General features: G+C 49.7%; 5 protein-coding genes across 5 annotated transcripts; 3 read left to right on the top strand and 2 right to left on the bottom strand.

Moving 5' to 3' along the window:
* Nucleotides 1-1,667: 1,667 nt before the first annotated feature.
* Nucleotides 1,668-3,152, top strand: N7496_009824 (putative mitochondrial ADP,ATP carrier protein (Ant); the record flags this gene model as incomplete). Its single annotated transcript, XM_056702737.1, has 4 exons — nt 1,668-1,706; nt 1,913-1,934; nt 2,027-2,103; nt 2,355-3,152. 4 exons carry the CDS (start codon nt 1,668-1,670, stop codon nt 3,150-3,152), a joined length of 936 nt encoding a protein of 311 aa, XP_056551737.1.
* Nucleotides 3,153-3,963: 811 nt separating this feature from the next.
* On the top strand, nt 3,964-4,749 carry N7496_009823 (uncharacterized protein; the record flags this gene model as incomplete). The annotated part of the gene is made up of 1 exon (XM_056702736.1): nt 3,964-4,749. One exon carries the CDS (start codon nt 3,964-3,966, stop codon nt 4,747-4,749), a length of 786 nt encoding a protein of 261 aa, XP_056551736.1.
* Nucleotides 4,750-6,874: 2,125 nt separating this feature from the next.
* Nucleotides 6,875-7,156, bottom strand: N7496_009822 (uncharacterized protein; the record flags this gene model as incomplete). Its single annotated transcript, XM_056702735.1, has 2 exons — nt 6,875-7,011; nt 7,102-7,156. 2 exons carry the CDS (start codon nt 7,154-7,156, stop codon nt 6,875-6,877), a joined length of 192 nt encoding a protein of 63 aa, XP_056551735.1.
* Nucleotides 7,157-8,584: 1,428 nt separating this feature from the next.
* On the bottom strand, nt 8,585-9,736 carry N7496_009821 (uncharacterized protein; the record flags this gene model as incomplete). The annotated part of the gene is made up of 1 exon (XM_056702734.1): nt 8,585-9,736. The coding sequence occupies one exon, from the start codon at nt 9,734-9,736 to the stop codon at nt 8,585-8,587; it is 1,152 nt and encodes a 383-aa protein (XP_056551734.1).
* Nucleotides 9,737-13,934: 4,198 nt separating this feature from the next.
* On the top strand, nt 13,935-16,066 carry N7496_009820 (putative carboxylesterase; the record flags this gene model as incomplete). Its single annotated transcript, XM_056702733.1, has 3 exons — nt 13,935-14,049; nt 14,108-14,477; nt 14,527-16,066. 3 exons carry the CDS (start codon nt 13,935-13,937, stop codon nt 16,064-16,066), a joined length of 2,025 nt encoding a protein of 674 aa, XP_056551733.1.
* Nucleotides 16,067-16,295: the final 229 nt, after the last annotated feature.

The raw sequence follows: 16,295 nt of genomic DNA, 5'->3' as shown, positions 1-16,295 counted from the left end.
TCCATTATGAGCTTTGCTTTTTTCCTAGAAAATAAAATCTTATCTGGTTTTTTGAGTATTAGGTACCACTTAGTAGAGCCTCCAGGTGGTGTATTGTTGCGAGTTCATGTTTAGGTGTTTAGGTGATCTATCATCTGGTGGATGTATATATTTGCAATCCGACACCTATCCAAGTGCGCCTTATCTAACAAATGCCACCTGCAACTTTATTCCCAGGGTGTTGGTAGTGATATCTCTAGCTAAGGTGATTTTTAATTTATCTCTATGCAGAAGTCACCATGAGTCCGAATTCAAAGCAGCCGAGGAAGATAATTTGGTTGCTACTGCTAGGATATCTCTGCTGGACCCAAACATGAACAAACCGCAGTCGGCCATATTTGAGACTCGCCTACTAACTGTAGCAAGTGGGATGACGACGAGAATCAGGGTTTCAAGAAATCCTTTTCTCATCATTTAACTTGTATATTCTAATTGTAGAGGATATGTTAGCCTACCACGAAGTTCTCGATGGTTGTTCCACAGGGCCGAGGAAGCCAGTAGGAAAGTGGATCGGGAGGTATTATTGGCGTGTACCTGAGATTTTGTCCAGGTACTTTTCACATGCGGCTCCTCTCCACTATAAAGTTTGTACCGCTACATAAATAGCAGCGAGTGAAAATGTCTCATACTATATCAGACACTTCCAGTGAGGGCCTCGATCTAGGCATGCTGCCCAGAAAGGCAGACTGTCGCCTGTGGACAGGTCCAAGGAACTTTTAGTCGACTATTCCTAGCTAGTTGTGCATGAACATGCATGGATATGTACAGCGTACATATACATATCAAGGGAAAGAAACAAAAACCTTGCGGCTGGCGCAGAAATTCTTCGATCAGAGTTTAATCTACCCGTCTCTGGTCGGACCCAGCTTTGAATTCATCGGAGACCAGCTAATCACCAAGAAGATATTCCTAATAGAAAAAAAAGGTAACGTTTTCAAGAGGCAAATGGATCCTATACATAAAAAATCCAGGCTCAAATTATCGGGGAAGGGGTGGCAAGCCCCAGTTGTAGCCGGGCTCCCTTCGGATACTCGGGCCCATGAAAAAGGAGGTTGCCCCGGTGTGGATGTGGAGGCTGGGCCGGCATTGGACGGGGAAAGATACGCCGTACCGTTACCGTGAGGACGCATGGACGTCGCCGTTGCTCCGGACTACAGATGAGCTGGCAGAGAGACCTGAGATGGGCATGTGAGAACATGGGAGACTCGGGCAATTCGGGGGTGTTTTCAAGGGCGATGGAAAAATAGGATGGTCTAGTATGATGCTATAGTAGTGATAAACAGTCTTCAATGTAATATACCAACTCTTTTGGATCACCAAAAAATGGCCACTTCCAAGAAAGAAAAAAAAATCTCTGCGATCGGGAGATATCGGCAAGACCCCGAGTCGATACGGCAGAATACCAGGCGATACCGCATGATTTCAGGCCGTACGGGCCCCTGGCCTTCCTGATTGGGCGCTAGTGGCCAGCATTCGCTTCCATCCACGTACAGGTATTTTTCTCCCCCTTCCGCCCCCTTCTCTCTCTTCTTCTTTTTCTTCCCTCTCATCCCCGGTGTCCTTTCTTCTTGACACTCCTCCCTCTCCTCTCTTTTTTTGTTGCTATCTTTTTTTGCAACTCCTTCAAAATGTCTTCCCAGCAGGACAAGTCCTTCATGGGCATGCCCGTAAGTCTTTCCCTGATTGCATCCTGCCTCCCCTGGTTGAGCTGGCGTCGACTCTCAATTTGCAACGAATATCATCGCGATGCCATCGAAATCAACCTCAATGCATCGCAGTGATTGCAAGTTTGGAGTGGATAACCAGCCAGCCAGCGTGGCTAGCAAGCGCAGACCGTGTCAACACAGGATTACGCTAACAAAAATTTTCACAGGGCTTCGTTGTCGACTTCCTGAGTACGTTTTTGATAACCATTGAAAAGCCATCCAGCCTGACCGCTGGATTCGCTTTCCATCAACAAGATCAATAATACTAACTGATTTCACAGTGGGTGGTGTTTCCGCCGCTGTCTCTAAGACTGCTGCCGCCCCCATCGAGCGTGTCAAGCTCCTGATCCAGAACCAGGTTAGTCAACAATTCGACATGCAGTCTTCCAACCGAACATGAGCCAGAACGAGCCGCGGAGAATCATATTCCATCATTGGTTGTTGCAATTGGCTTGTCTGATTTGACGATGCCGATGCTTCGACCAGAGGAAAATTTTTTTCCCTCCTCGCGCGTGGTCCGTGTGACGGTCGGACCCTGACTTGTTATGAAAAAAAAACAATCCTTCAACTCAATTGATCAATGGCTAACCATGTTTTTCCTCACAACAGGATGAGATGCTCAAGCAGGGTCGTCTTGACCGCAAGTACAACGGTATCGTTGACTGCTTCAAGCGCACCGCCGCTCAGGAGGGTGTCGTCTCTCTCTGGCGTGGTAACACCGCCAACGTCATTCGTTACTTCCCCACCCAGGCTCTTAACTTTGCCTTCCGTGACACCTACAAGTCCATGTTCGCCTACAAGAAGGACCGTGATGGATACGCCAAGTGGATGATGGGTAACCTTGCCTCCGGTGGTGCTGCCGGTGCCACTTCCCTCCTCTTCGTCTACTCCCTGGACTACGCCCGTACCCGTCTGGCCAACGACGCCAAGTCTGCCAAGGGTGGCGGTGACCGTCAGTTCAACGGTCTCGTTGACGTCTACCGCAAGACCCTCGCCTCCGACGGTATTGCCGGTCTCTACCGTGGTTTCGGTCCCTCCGTTCTCGGAATTGTCGTCTACCGTGGTCTGTACTTCGGCATGTACGACTCCATCAAGCCCGTTCTCCTGGTTGGTCCTCTTGAGGGCTCTTTCCTCGCTTCCTTCCTGCTCGGCTGGACTGTTACCACTGCTGCTGGTGTTGCTTCCTACCCTCTGGACACTGTCCGTCGTCGCATGATGATGACCTCTGGTGAGGCCGTCAAGTACAAGTCCTCCATGGATGCTGCCCGCCAGATCGTCGCCCAGGAGGGTGTCAAGTCCCTCTTCAAGGGTGCCGGTGCTAACATCCTCCGTGGTGTTGCCGGTGCTGGTGTCCTGTCCATCTACGATCAGGTCCAGCTCATCCTCTTCGGCAAGAAGTTCAAATAGATGATTCGCTCCTAGCGCATCGTTTAATTTGATTTTCTGTTTTTTTCCTGTAGTTATACTGGAGTCGGGGACGCGAAACACAACCCCCTGGTCTGGTCTCTTAACTCCGGGACACGGGAAAGTTGAGGTTGTGGCATTGCAAAAGATAGATGCGACAAGAAATGGGTTCGGGGGGATCTTGAAGCATAGAATGGTGTGATTCTTCCCTTTTTTACCCAAATGTACTTTACTGCCTGCAAACTCTTTTTTCTTTTCTTTCAAAATCTGTACTCTTGGCGAGCCAATCTCTTTTGTAACAGTTCTTCAACGTAGTCTGTAGCTTGTGGTTTCACATGGTCTTGCTCTCTTTAGCAGTCTCGCTGTGGTTGACTAGGTATGTCCCCTATATGGCGTACCTCAGCGAGGACATTTGTTGCAGAGAATTCTAGGGATTTTACTGCATCTCGGTGTCCTTGCCCCAGTTCAACTCCTTCGAACCTGTCATTTTTGACCTTGTGGCTACGTGTCGTGTATATCTGGCCGCTTCCGTCCGAATCGCCAAACCAGAAAACCATTCCTCTCGACCAATATCGATTCTAATACTTGATACAAGCCAAACGACACCCCCCGAAGACGATGTCTCTCTAAAAAAGATCACTGAAGCTCTCCGCAACGAACCCACACCACCAAAGCGGCAAGCCGCCCCACTGCGGAAAGCGCATGACGTCTGGGCTTGGAAGCTCTCCTTGAAGCTCCATCTTCTTTACTTTAAGACAAACCACCCTCCTCTACTCTCTCACACCACGCCATTTTTCACACAATATCCTTCATCATGTCGACCCCAGGAAGCATAAAGACCTACACCTCTGCACCTCTCAATTCCAACAAGACAGAAGAGGAGACAACGGCAGCCAAAGTACAGCCGCAACCCGCCACCGCAATCGAGGCCGAAACAACGACTGCGACGCAACCCCAAACCACGTCGGCTACTGCTACCGCGCCAGCGTACTCACCGATATACGCATCTGCACAGCCAGAGAGTCTCCCAGCTCAACCCGGCGCCGCACCAAGTCTACCTGCCCCAACAGCAGCCGCGACGCAACCAACAGGCAACCTTATGCCAACGCCAACCTCTACCTACCCAAGCGAAACGTCTACACAATCCCCACCACCTCCACAACCAGGTGCCGTACCACAAGTCCCAACTCCAACCGCACAATCTACAGTCCCGCCACCTCCCAAGGCAGGACAAGCCATCTCTCCCTCCCTGCCTTCTACAGCACAAGCTACCACCGCACCGCAACCCTCGACCCAATTCACCTCTTCCTACGCCTACCACCGCTCACCACACCATACCTCTGAAATCCCAAACTCGACCTCCACCCCTTACTCTTCCGTGTACCAGGCCCCGACTGGTGCGGGTCCCTCTGGATCTACAGGATTGCCGCTGCATTATAGCAGTGGTGGAGGTGGAGGGGCGAGTAGTATTTCCCCCGAGGATGATGAGCCTTCGTTCTTTAGTACTGCGAAGGGGTGGATGCAGACTGCGGGATCGAAGTTGGCAGAGGTTGAGGCGGAGGTTTGGAAGAGGATTAATAATGCGCATGATGATAAATGAGGGAGTGGGATATGGGATGTGAGATGGCTATTGATGGGTTGTCTTTTTTGGGTTGCGAAGTGGTGCTGGATGATTAAAACTCTCTTTTCTGGGGTTGATTTCGGTGGTTTCATTGTTCGGTTGGATATTCCTCGGGGCTATGGGCTAGGTCTGGCTGGACTTGTATTTACTGGACTCAACATGGTGTTCGGGTATTGATCAGGGATTTGAATATTACCATTAGACTGTCATAGTTCGAGCCTACTAGCCCAGCTGTGTGGATATACTGCCTAATATTTTCATTTCGTAGATCACACTGGACAAGTATAACCATCCTCATCCTCGCTATTCCTAGCGAGGATCTCCTGGAAAAAGTTGTCCTTGGCTGCCAACCAGGAGGCCTATCCGGAATCTGAGGGGACTAAACGGTGACGAATCTACGCCTCGTCTATGGATCAACTCCAATTTGCATGCTCTGATCACCCAAGTGGCAACGAGGCAGTAGAGACGCTCCTCCGAATTCCCATACCGCAACCAACCCATCCTTAAACCATGAGCTAATACTCCCACGTCCTAAATGTGCCACACCTTGTAACCGGAAGCCCCATCATATCTCGGCTACCAGATCTCTGCCACCCTTGGACGGTATCGGTGGAAGTTCCTATCACATTAGCCCTGTAAGGTCCAAAGGCGCGACTGTTCACCTTCCCCAACTTGTCCCTATCCGTGAACGAACGTTGTAGCATAAAGAGGCACATGATACCCTCAACGGCTGTCATGACGGACCATTCCGGGGACATGGATTCAATATCACTTGTTCCATTGGTTGTAGTTCTCCCTGCTCGAATGACAGAACTTTTCCAGGGATTATAGACCCCCGGGATGAGATTCGCACTTTCCAGAAGTCATGTGGCGTTCACAGTGAGCGCAGAACAAACCGACGGTGAACCCATGATCTGGAACTTCGTGTGTTGGAGGCTTTCTCTCACGACAGGTTCAGGTGGGTTGACGAGGTCTTGGACATGTGGTTCTCTTGATTGATCAAAGCAATAAAACAGTTTCGAGTCTCTCTTCTTGTTCATGGAGAAGCCCCTTTGAAAACAATGTCCAGGATCGCTTTTTTTCTTGCTGTGGAAGCCATATTGCAAAGCGGTTAGTAATTTCGAGCGGTGATTGAAAGCCGAGCAGAGATCTTGGAAGCAGCCATTCCATTCTTTGTAGCTCCGGTAGGGTAACTTGGCTCATCGTCTGCAGAAAAAGCGGTAGGTACTTCTTGATGGAGAACTTGGGGGAATTTGATCAACTTCACGAAGTCGTACGCGGTGAGTTGGAAGAGGCAGAAGACAGAGATTTGGTATATGTTCGATTTTGTGTGTGGATGGGTGTCAGGTCTGTCACTATTCGTGTCTCCCTCCTTCAGTGTTGGGTCTTTGGTTTGTTTTGACCTGGGAAAAGGAAGGTTGAGATTTGGCGAAAAAGTTGCTATGTAGCAAGATAGGGTTGTTTTTGTTCATCGGGGAAGATGGTAGAAGTTCGGAAAGCAGTTACCAGATGAACGGGAAACAGTCATGACTGAGATCTGACTATCTTCGAGATCGCTGTGTGTACATGTACACGGTTAATACCTGATATGACATCGCATCGAAGTTCAAAGGGGGAAATACATACCGCGAACAAGATGTCAAAATCACGTTTCTCTCGAGTAGATCAGCGATACAGTGTAGATGAGCTAGATTATATTCAACTCTCCCTGTTCCTCTATCCAGATAATGGCAGAAAGTCGAATGATTAAAGTCCTTGACTCGAACTCTTGTGACACCAAAGCCGCCACGAGCACGACAGGAGAGTCAGTACAGCTGATGGTCATCTGTCAGCCCTACCGAATCCAAGTCTAGCGGCCCCCCTTCGCACGCGTGTCCACATACAGCGCCCATAGTGACATGATCCGCTCAGAGGGCGGGATTCGAACATGTAGTTTGCCAGGACGGGGATTATATCCTAAAGAAGGACTAGCAAAGCCGTTTCGTTGATTCAGTCTTGAATATCTTTGAGACCTCCCCATCCACCGGCGACTCGTTGACATAGTAGAGGCGAGAGCCATGAAGACGGTGTGATTTTAGAAGGTCACGGAAAAAGATTACCGTTATTAAGGAAGACGGCAAATGAATCGGGGCCGAATGGAGGCCCCATATTGGTCGTTTTCGGCCTGAGACGCACCAGCAACGGGGACTTGGGCGTGGTTGAAGGAAGACGTTTCGACTGTCAATTCATCTGGGAAGGCTCCTATATGGCCAAGGAGGATTGCTAAGTATCTATTTGGGCAAGTCGCATCAGTTATCTTGCTTCCAAAGATGGGTAGGGGATATGACTTACTGGTTAGGGGACTCAGGAGGGTGGTGCAGAGGACCCATCCCTCCACGTTAAGCATTCTGTGTACTGGTGACACTCGTGAATGATGTGTTGCAGGGCAAGCCTTGAATATAGGTAGGGTAGGGTGCCATGTGTATATAGAGTATATGGGCGAGGTTTTTGGTAAGTAGTGAGGTCGAGGACTGAAAGAGGAAGAGGGAGATCTATTGATTTTATACTCGCCTACCTGCTCATAGTGTCATGTTTTCAGCGGTCAACAAGCGACATCAAACAGCATCAAACATTTTCTTCGTTACCATACTGTGAAACCTACGGAGATTACTAGAAAAATTTCCAACAAACGCGATGGATTAACCAACTACTAAACAAAGCCATGCACAAGGTAACTGCATCCTGGCCTATGTACTTGGCATTTTGAAATCCAACACGCAAACTGATCAGGCCATTGTATCCCCCAAGTCAAAACCCAGAGGGCAAACCATCCATTCAAATCATATAACTGCTCTCAAACACCCACTCAATACCCGACCCGATGGAGGGACCATACACACAAAATCCCCACAACACGTCAGGAAACCGAGCAGGCCAATCCGAAACTCAACACACCCAGTGAAATCAGTGAAGATGACCAGGTATACCAAGCCCAGAAAAACAAGAATCACTAGGAAATCCACAAACCACAGAATAGATAGAGAGACCAGTGCAGTGCAATAAAGACGACCAGCCATCTCAACGACTCTCCATGACTGTAAATACTCAAAGTGACCGGGGCGGCACCGGAGAGGAGAGACAAATCTCAGAACCAACAACGTCAACTGAACCAAAGAAATGATAAGAGAACCAAGAGAATCGGTGGATATTAGAAAATGAGTACACCAAAATGCGAGCGCCACGGGATATGGTTGAAGTCCCGGGCCTCGATGCGAGAGAAAGAGAAATTTAGCCCACAAGACAACTGAACAACAATCCCAATATAAGAACTTTGCTAGCCCAAGGAAAGGAGACAGGAGAAAAGGAGCGGGGGGTATTCAGGCTTGACACGTCACGGCGATGGTAGAAGTAGCCAAATTGCCGCCGTGAAAAATGGTGCAAGTGACAAGCCATTTCATAAAACAAGAAAACCAAAGAAAAGCCGCCGTATAAAAACGCCCATTCGAATCAAGTTCGAATGTAGCCATGCCAAACGCCAAACAGATATAAAACAAAGCCCACCAATCAAAAAAGAAGTCATGTGGCAATATCATGCCCGTGGCTGCGACGAAACAGCAGCTTGATAATTTTCATGACAATGGCAGAGATGTTGAAAAGCGTCAAGAGTGGTCCGGTCCAGCCTTGACGACCTCATTATGGATATAGTAAAGTGTATCCCGGAAACAAAGAAACCACAAAAAACGTGGATCGAGACGAAAACCCAAAAAGGAATGCCTGACGGAAAAGAAAAGAAAAAAAAACGCCGGTCATGATGAATGAATCGTAGAATGAGCCTTTACATAGAGCCCAGGCTGAGAAGCGCCTCTACCGCAGCGCGTTCCTGAGTATCGAAGTTGCGGGGCGCCGACTTGGCCACAGTGGGTCCGCCGAAGCTGGCGTTGCCAAACGCCCCGACGGGCAGAGGCTTCGCTCGAGCGGCAACGTTGCTGTTGCGCATGAACCCACCACCGGCATTCATCGAGCGGGCGCGCAGGGCATCCGCGCCGATCTGTGCCCAGTCTTCTTCGTCCGTCACGTCACCCTCATTCCACTCCTCGTCCTGTAGGTCGTCCGGCGCCTCGGAGGAAGAGCAGTACTCGTGGCCGTCGTCGCCATCCAGCGACATCTTGTCAGCCTCGTGTTCAAGCATGTCCAAGTCCTCGTGACCGCCATAGTCCTCTGTATAGGAGAACGCCGTCGAGTCCGCCATGCTGACACCGTACGGGTTCCGCACAGCAGACCAGGTCGAGCCACGCCGGCCCTCGATCTGCAGCCCACGCTGCTGAAAGGAGCCAGCTAGACTGGACGGGGGCGAGGAGACGGCGAACGAACGCTCACGATCGCGCGGGGAGTCCCCACGACGGCGCGCGTCCCAACGTCCCCAGCCGACCTTCTCAAAGAGCACATCGCCATCGACGCCGCCTGCCTCGCCGCCGTTCCCACGGCCCTCGAGCGCCGCCACGACGAGTCGACGCGCCTTGGCAGGTGGGATGCGCGAGAACCCAGGCACCGAGGTGGTCAGGAAACCCATAACGTGACGGATCGCGAGGGGGCCCTGCTGCAGGAGAATCTCTGGCAGGTGGTATCTGGCCAACATAGCGGGCGTGATCGCGCCGGCACTGTCGAGATCCTCATGCGCAGCCGACTCAGGGTGGTTCTGGCTGTTGGCATGGTCGACGGCGTCCTGGAGATCTATATCGGAGTCCAGCTGGGGTACTGTGGACAGCGGGGATCCTGGTGACAGGGCGGGGCGATGCTTAAAGGCTTGTGGGGGGAGGGTGGGCGAGATGGAGTTGGGTGGCGTTGGGAGCATGGCCGGGTGGCCTGGTCGCGACGCGGTTTTGCGGGCGCCGGCGCCGGCTCGAGGATGAGGGATATCGACAGAAGCGGTCTTGGTCTTGCCAGCAAGAGCCATCGCGATGCTGGAGTTGGTCTGAAAAGCAGCCATGTTGGGTGGTTATGAAGAAGGAGAAGAGAATCTGTCTGTCGCAAACAAGGCAGTCGGGCGCAGATGAGTCAGACATGGCCGTTCCATACAAATGCGATAACGCCGCGCCACGCGATTGGGGGAAGTTGGTTGGTTTGACGGGTGGCAACGGCCAGGGCGAACAAAGAAAGGACTCACCTCTTAGAACAAAGAGACAGCAGAAGAGAGGGATGGGATGGATGTGTGTGTGTATGTTGGAAGAAGTCTAGGCAGACTGCAGATGCGCGGTGCCTTTGTGCTTTCCACGTAGTAGCGGGTAAGATGCGACGCGGCAAGGGGGGTGAAGTAGATCAACCACGCGATCGGGCCGGTCTGTCGAAAGTCCGAATGGTCAAAGAGAACAAAGCTGGCCTAAGATAGGATGGTCTGGAGGAACAGAGAATATAAGAGGAAAGAAGAAAGAAAGAAGTAGCAGAGACTAAGTAGATCAGGAGGGGGGCTTGTGTGTGTGACGAGGGGGAAGTATAAGGGCAAGTACTACTCAGCCGCTCTCATTACCCTAAGGAGTATTCTCTGTACTGTACTCCATACTTTCCAGATGTACAGTACTACTACGGAGTACACTACACTATGTACTGTATTTGGGACTCCACTCTTGATCGCCTTGGACCGGCATTGTCTGGGACTCCGCAGACGCTCTCCAGGCCCAGCGCGTGGGTGCGTTGATTGGCGCCTCGGAGAGCCAGCAGCCCCGGGAGGTTCCGGGGGTTCAAATGGGTCCAGTTGGTCCAGAAAGAGTGTGTGATCCCGTTGGCTACTGTCATAGGTAGAAGAGATGTACGGTTGAGAGGATCTACTGTAAGTATAGTATACTCTTGCATGATGCCATTGTCGTAGTGTCAAGATGAGACCATCTTGACATATTGGAATTTTATGTATAATTATTATACTATCGATTATTTTATCATAGTAGGAGAATGACCAGTACAATCAAGATTTACCACTGGATGAGTTACTATATACTCGTGATTGGATATTCCTTGTTTTTTTTTTGAACCATTCCATCATCCCTGAACCGATCAGCCGAGGGAACTGAGATCCCTCCATTCCCACTGGCACTGATCTACTTCCAGTTGTTCCTCTAGTCTGACTAGTTCCCAGGTACCTACATCGGTACCTACATATAGATAGGTACATACATAATACATCCCACCAACGATAACTATTAGGATAACTATACTAGTGTACCAACCCCTCTCTTGGAGTATGTACATCGTCCCCCTCCTACTACTCCATGGCCCCGTGCCAGGTATGCGTCCGAAATCGCAGTATTGCGAAGAATCTCCTTATCGGCCAGTCATAACCGAGCCGGGGGTGCTCGTGCACGCATATCGCGGTAGGAGTCGATCACAAAGTCGGAAGGGCGTAACCCTACGCAAAGGGAGAACCAAAGTTTCGCAAAAATCCCCAAAGTCAGTTTTCCAGCCCTGATAAGCCCCCGTTGCCGGCACGTGGTCCAGTCGTATGGTTGTTGGTCAGAAACTCTACTTGAAGATTTCCGCTTCACCCGATTTTCCAGTCTGACTACCCGTATTGTTCCTGAGGTACTCGCTACTTAACTCCAACCCTCGCTAACTTTTTCATTATCTGCCCATTTCTATCCCACAAATCCTAATTCTTGGGATTCAAAATTCAAAATACAGTAGACTGCCCCTCCTAAAGTAACTAGAATCCCAAAATCCACTCCTAAGCGGGTCCCTACGCCCGCGGGAATCTGGACTCTCCAGCCTGTGCTTTGACGTCACAAAGTACCGAGATACTCCTTGGCATCGTGCCCGAAGCATGTTTTACTGTATCGAATACGGACCGCGTCTTGCAGGGACACGCTGTTCCGACTTGTTGATGACTGTATTCCTACCGCTGTTGATTATTATATGCCTTGCTGCTCTGCATCAGTGCATACATACAGTATTCCCTACCCCTCCCCCCACTCCGAACACGGTCCCCTCGCCGTTCTTTTCGACGCGTGTCCCACTTGGATACTACTAGGGGCGCGGGGACTCGCGCCAGCCGCGGTGCGAAATGCCTCTCGGTAACTACTTCTAGGTGCCTGAACGGCCGCTACAACGCATACCATAGGAATGAGACAGCCTTGTTTGCTTTTAGGGTTGGTTTGGAGTCAAGCCACATTCGGGAATGCACGACTGACTTGGCCTGCATTTTTTGCGTGGTTTATAGTAGACTACTCGAGTACTGTACTCCGTGATTATGGAGTAGTATCGTGCCTCTGATTAATGGCTGGCTTATTATTAGTGCCCCTCCAACTCCGCATAGGGTACAACGTCCTGCGTTGCCTTGTACAGTACGATAACGGCTTTTGGGTACTTTGCTGAGCTAGACTTGGAACCTATTGAGATAAATGAGCCCGATAGAAAAAGTAAAGTATTGAAAACTAATCAATTAATGATGATTTTCATCTATCCTAGTTATGAATACGTCGGCGGGTCTAATATCTCGTTGGGATCTATTATTGCGCCCTTTGCGATGACGCACTGGGCCTCTCTTCCCCTCGGCGTGGGGGGCATTAGCTTAACTACCATAGGGTTGAGCTCAACTATACACTCAAAAGGCGAATTCCCTAAAAATCCCAAAAAATAACTCATATATTTAGAAATATTTGACCTCCACAACATAAATCTCCAATTCTCGGCTTTTCTTCCCGGAGAATCCCAGCCTGGTCGTTTGCGGGCTGGCCCTGGTTCCGCGTTGAGGATAATTGTCCAGCATGGCGGTATGCGCGATTACCATTGGATATTTAGAATTTGTATACGGACGAAACTTGAAGTCAATGATTGAATGATGAACTGCATGCTTTTCGCGGTTCTGAGGTAAATCATGCGGGTGGAAACTTTGAATTCGTTGATTTATTGCGCACGGGTGGCGGGTATATTGACTGCTTCTCCGATGTAGGACGTATATACCCCTCCTCTATGTTAAGTGCGATAGCTCGTGAGACCATAGGACACCGGAATCGGCGTTAGCTTAGTATTGCTTCGCATTCAATTCTTCGAGTGCCGATTGCATTCCACGCTGCTTCAACAATTGCAGGTTCACGCCCCCTCGTCTGGGATCCGAGCGGATCCCACAAACACAACGAGCCCCTCACCATAGATAAGAGCTGCGCATTCCGATGGCTGGATATTGCTAGAAAAGCTACTCAATTGCAAGCTGCTGGTTCATACCTAGTTATTCCCTTCAAGTCTTCAAAAATCTGTACACAATACATCGCACGATCTGTAGCACAATTCATTCTCCCCTCCACAAAGACACGATACTGACCCCACCTTGCATACAAATCCCTCAATATAGAGCCGGAGCCCGGGCTTTGTATCCAGTTCCGGGACCTCGATTTAACCAATATGTTATAGTTATGAGACATGAAGGAAAACCTGAACTGTTAGCATCTGAGGTCATTGTAGAGCAGACTTGCCAGAAAACCATCGGTCGGCCGGAGGAGTTAAGCATCTTTGGCATGAAGGGACGAGCTTAGTGCTATGGGTAACTGGAGGAGAACAGGGCGGGCTGCTCTAAGTAAAAGTCTCATTCTGTTAAACTTTTATACAGACACTGATTGAGCTTGGATAAATCGAAGGTGCTGTATATTCGTGATGCTCATACCAACCCCCTTTCCCCGGATCTACACGCCGTTGCGGGGAACCTTTCTTCAAAGGCAGGGAAGGCAGGATGCTGAATATTTCATATCTTCTTATGCAAAGGCTTGAAGAAATTTTCAAATGAAGCAGCCCGGTCTCTCAAGCCACGCGAGATGCAATTCTGCCGCTGACCCGTTTGAAGATGATGAGCATGGCCAATTATCCGAACACAGTACACTCTTCTGTTCCAGCGACCTTCTGAAAGCGATGGATTCTTGAGTAGAAAAATTTCCTTTGATATAAAATAGGCAAAACCAATTCTGATTTGTTCTCCAGCAGTCTCTTCCATGTCGCCGGACGAATAGCATCGTCTGCGGCTCTTTTGGTGGAAGCTATTTTGCCGGCGCGGGGTTTCTGAGTGGATGGCTAAATGGGACACGGGGAGAAGAAGAGGAGTCTACCAAGAAAACCCTGATTCTTCAAGATAAATAAAGCTGCATGACGATAATTCTCGGCATGGGGTTGAGTTTATCTTATCTAGTATACACTACTATGTGATTATCATGATGTCGCGTGCTCTTCCCTATACTATCTTGTTTCTGGCAGTCGCGGCTAGAGCAGTCGTGAATCCCGGGACGTTGGATTCCGATATTTCGATTCTTATTCACAATGACTTGTTGGGTGAGAACTTTCTTCAATTCAGATTGAGGAGAGCTACTGCTAAAAATAAATCGCATAGAAAGTTCAAGCCCCCATACTGGGTCCGGTGTGCTCGTACTAGATGCGATGCCACTACAGAATGCCCTGAATGGATGCAAGAGTCTCGGCGAATCGCTGTGGGACTCGAGTTCAGGATTCGGAAATATCCAAAATGATCTAGACTATCTTGTCTTGCAAGAGAAACTTTCCCTCGATCAGAGGTATTGGGTTGCTCCTGTCCGCGGCACACCGTCCAGCATAGACTCGAACGGCTACGTGAAGAAGGCTTCTGCAAATGAGCACTTGCCAGTACTATGTACACAGACTGCGCCTTACTCGACGCCCGATATAAAGGATACCAATGCCACTTGGCAGGTCACTGTGAACTCCAACAAGCAATACCTTACTGGGTGAGGCTCCCCATATGACATCTTGAATTTCCCGACTAACCGAGATCAGCTTCCGGGATCGGTTCAGTTTTCGCTTCCTTGGTATTCGGTATGCCGAGCAACCAAAGCGATGGGCCTACACCAAGTCATACGAAGGAAACGGTGATCACGTTTCTGCTCTCGACTACGGTTCCCAGTGTTTACAAGGTTCGGATGGTTCAGAAGATTGTTTCTTCCTCAATGTCTGGACCCCATATCTCCCAAAACCAAAAGCTAGGTCCGATAAACTGAAACCGGTGATGTTCTGGATTCATGGTGGTGCCTTCACCAGTGGTACGGGCAGTGATCCTACATTCGACGGAGGAAATCTTGCTTCTCGAGGCGACGTGGTTGTAGTCACTACTAATTACCGCTTGGGAACACTGGGTTTCCTCGCTTTGGATGATGGTACAACCAAGGGGAATTATGGACTGGCAGACCAGATCACCGCGCTTGACTGGGTTCGTCGCAATATCCAGGATTTTGGTGGTGATCCCGATCAAATTACCATTTTCGGACAATCCGCAGGCGCGGGATCAGTACGAGCATTGTTAGCATCGCCTAAAGCTAAAGGGAAATTCGCAGCTGCAATAATGCAGAGCAATCTTGGAGGTCTGGCTTATGGGACGACGTACTCGAAGTACTACACCATTAAGGAGGAGGTGAGCGTTGTCGGAGATGCTATCGTGAGGGAAGCGAATTGCACGCATGCTGCATCTCAACTAGAGTGTCTACGAGCTCTTCCCGCCACGACTATTTCCACTCTCAGTGATTCAGCACGCTACCTCGTAGTGGATGGAGAATATCTCCAAAGCTCCGAGCTCGATCTGAAAAACCCACACTCTACTGCGGGGGTACCTTTGTTGCTAGGCACAACGAGAGATGACGGGGCTGCCATGATTGGCTATCCTACAGCAGGACAGACAATCCAGCAATTCCTGAATGTATCTGGCCTGCCGTCAACGGTAGCCCCTAGCCAAGTATTCCCGGTGCCCTCTGGCTCTAACCAGACACTGAATATCTTCAACACGACCGCACGAGTGGCCACCGACGGAATGTTCCGATGTGTCGACCAAGCGACTGCCTACGCTGGATACAACAATAAGATATTCCCCGAAATCTTCTTCTACGAGTTCAACCGTACCTACCAGATGCCCGGCTGGTCGCCCAATCCTCCCCTCTGCCAAGCACCCGTGACAGCAGACTATCCCAACGGCGATCCAAGCCAAGAGTACTTCAAATGTCACTCTGGAGAACTCTACTACGTATTTGGCAATCTCCTACGCGAAAGCCTTCCATTCAGAGATGAATTCGATCTGCCTTTCCAGCAGTTTGTGCTGGACTCTTGGGCTAGTTTTGCCCGAACGTTCAATCCAACGCCGGATGTGAAGTACACAGAAGCAAGAGGATATGTCAATACGACTCGACAGGTTGAAGCGGTTGGCTCGTGGACGCCTTTCAAGCACGGTAGTTATCAGCTTCGGCGTTTACAGTGGCCGTCTTCGATGGTTGATTTCGATGAGATCGAGCAGTGTCGCGCTTTGGACTTGGCTTTGGATTATTATGATTGACTTACCGGTGTGATGTTCGCTCCGTTCGCTTCATTTGACTCGGAGTCTTGGTTTTCATTCATGTGAGAATGCAGTATGATAATGCAACATCGGGGCTTACAAGCTACACGGTTCAAGCCCAATTTGAGAGCTCGCAAATGAGGAATATAATGACCAATGTCATGTCTGTCTGGAGATATTCTTCATGTTGCTTATTCCACCCCTCTGCCAAAATTTGAGTCATTTAAAC

This window comes from Penicillium cataractarum (assembly GCF_028827025.1).
Source record: "Penicillium cataractarum strain IBT 29864 chromosome Unknown utg000008l, whole genome shotgun sequence".
Taxonomy (NCBI): domain Eukaryota; kingdom Fungi; phylum Ascomycota; class Eurotiomycetes; order Eurotiales; family Aspergillaceae; genus Penicillium; species Penicillium cataractarum.
This window is presented reverse-complemented; position numbering and strand designations above follow the sequence as displayed.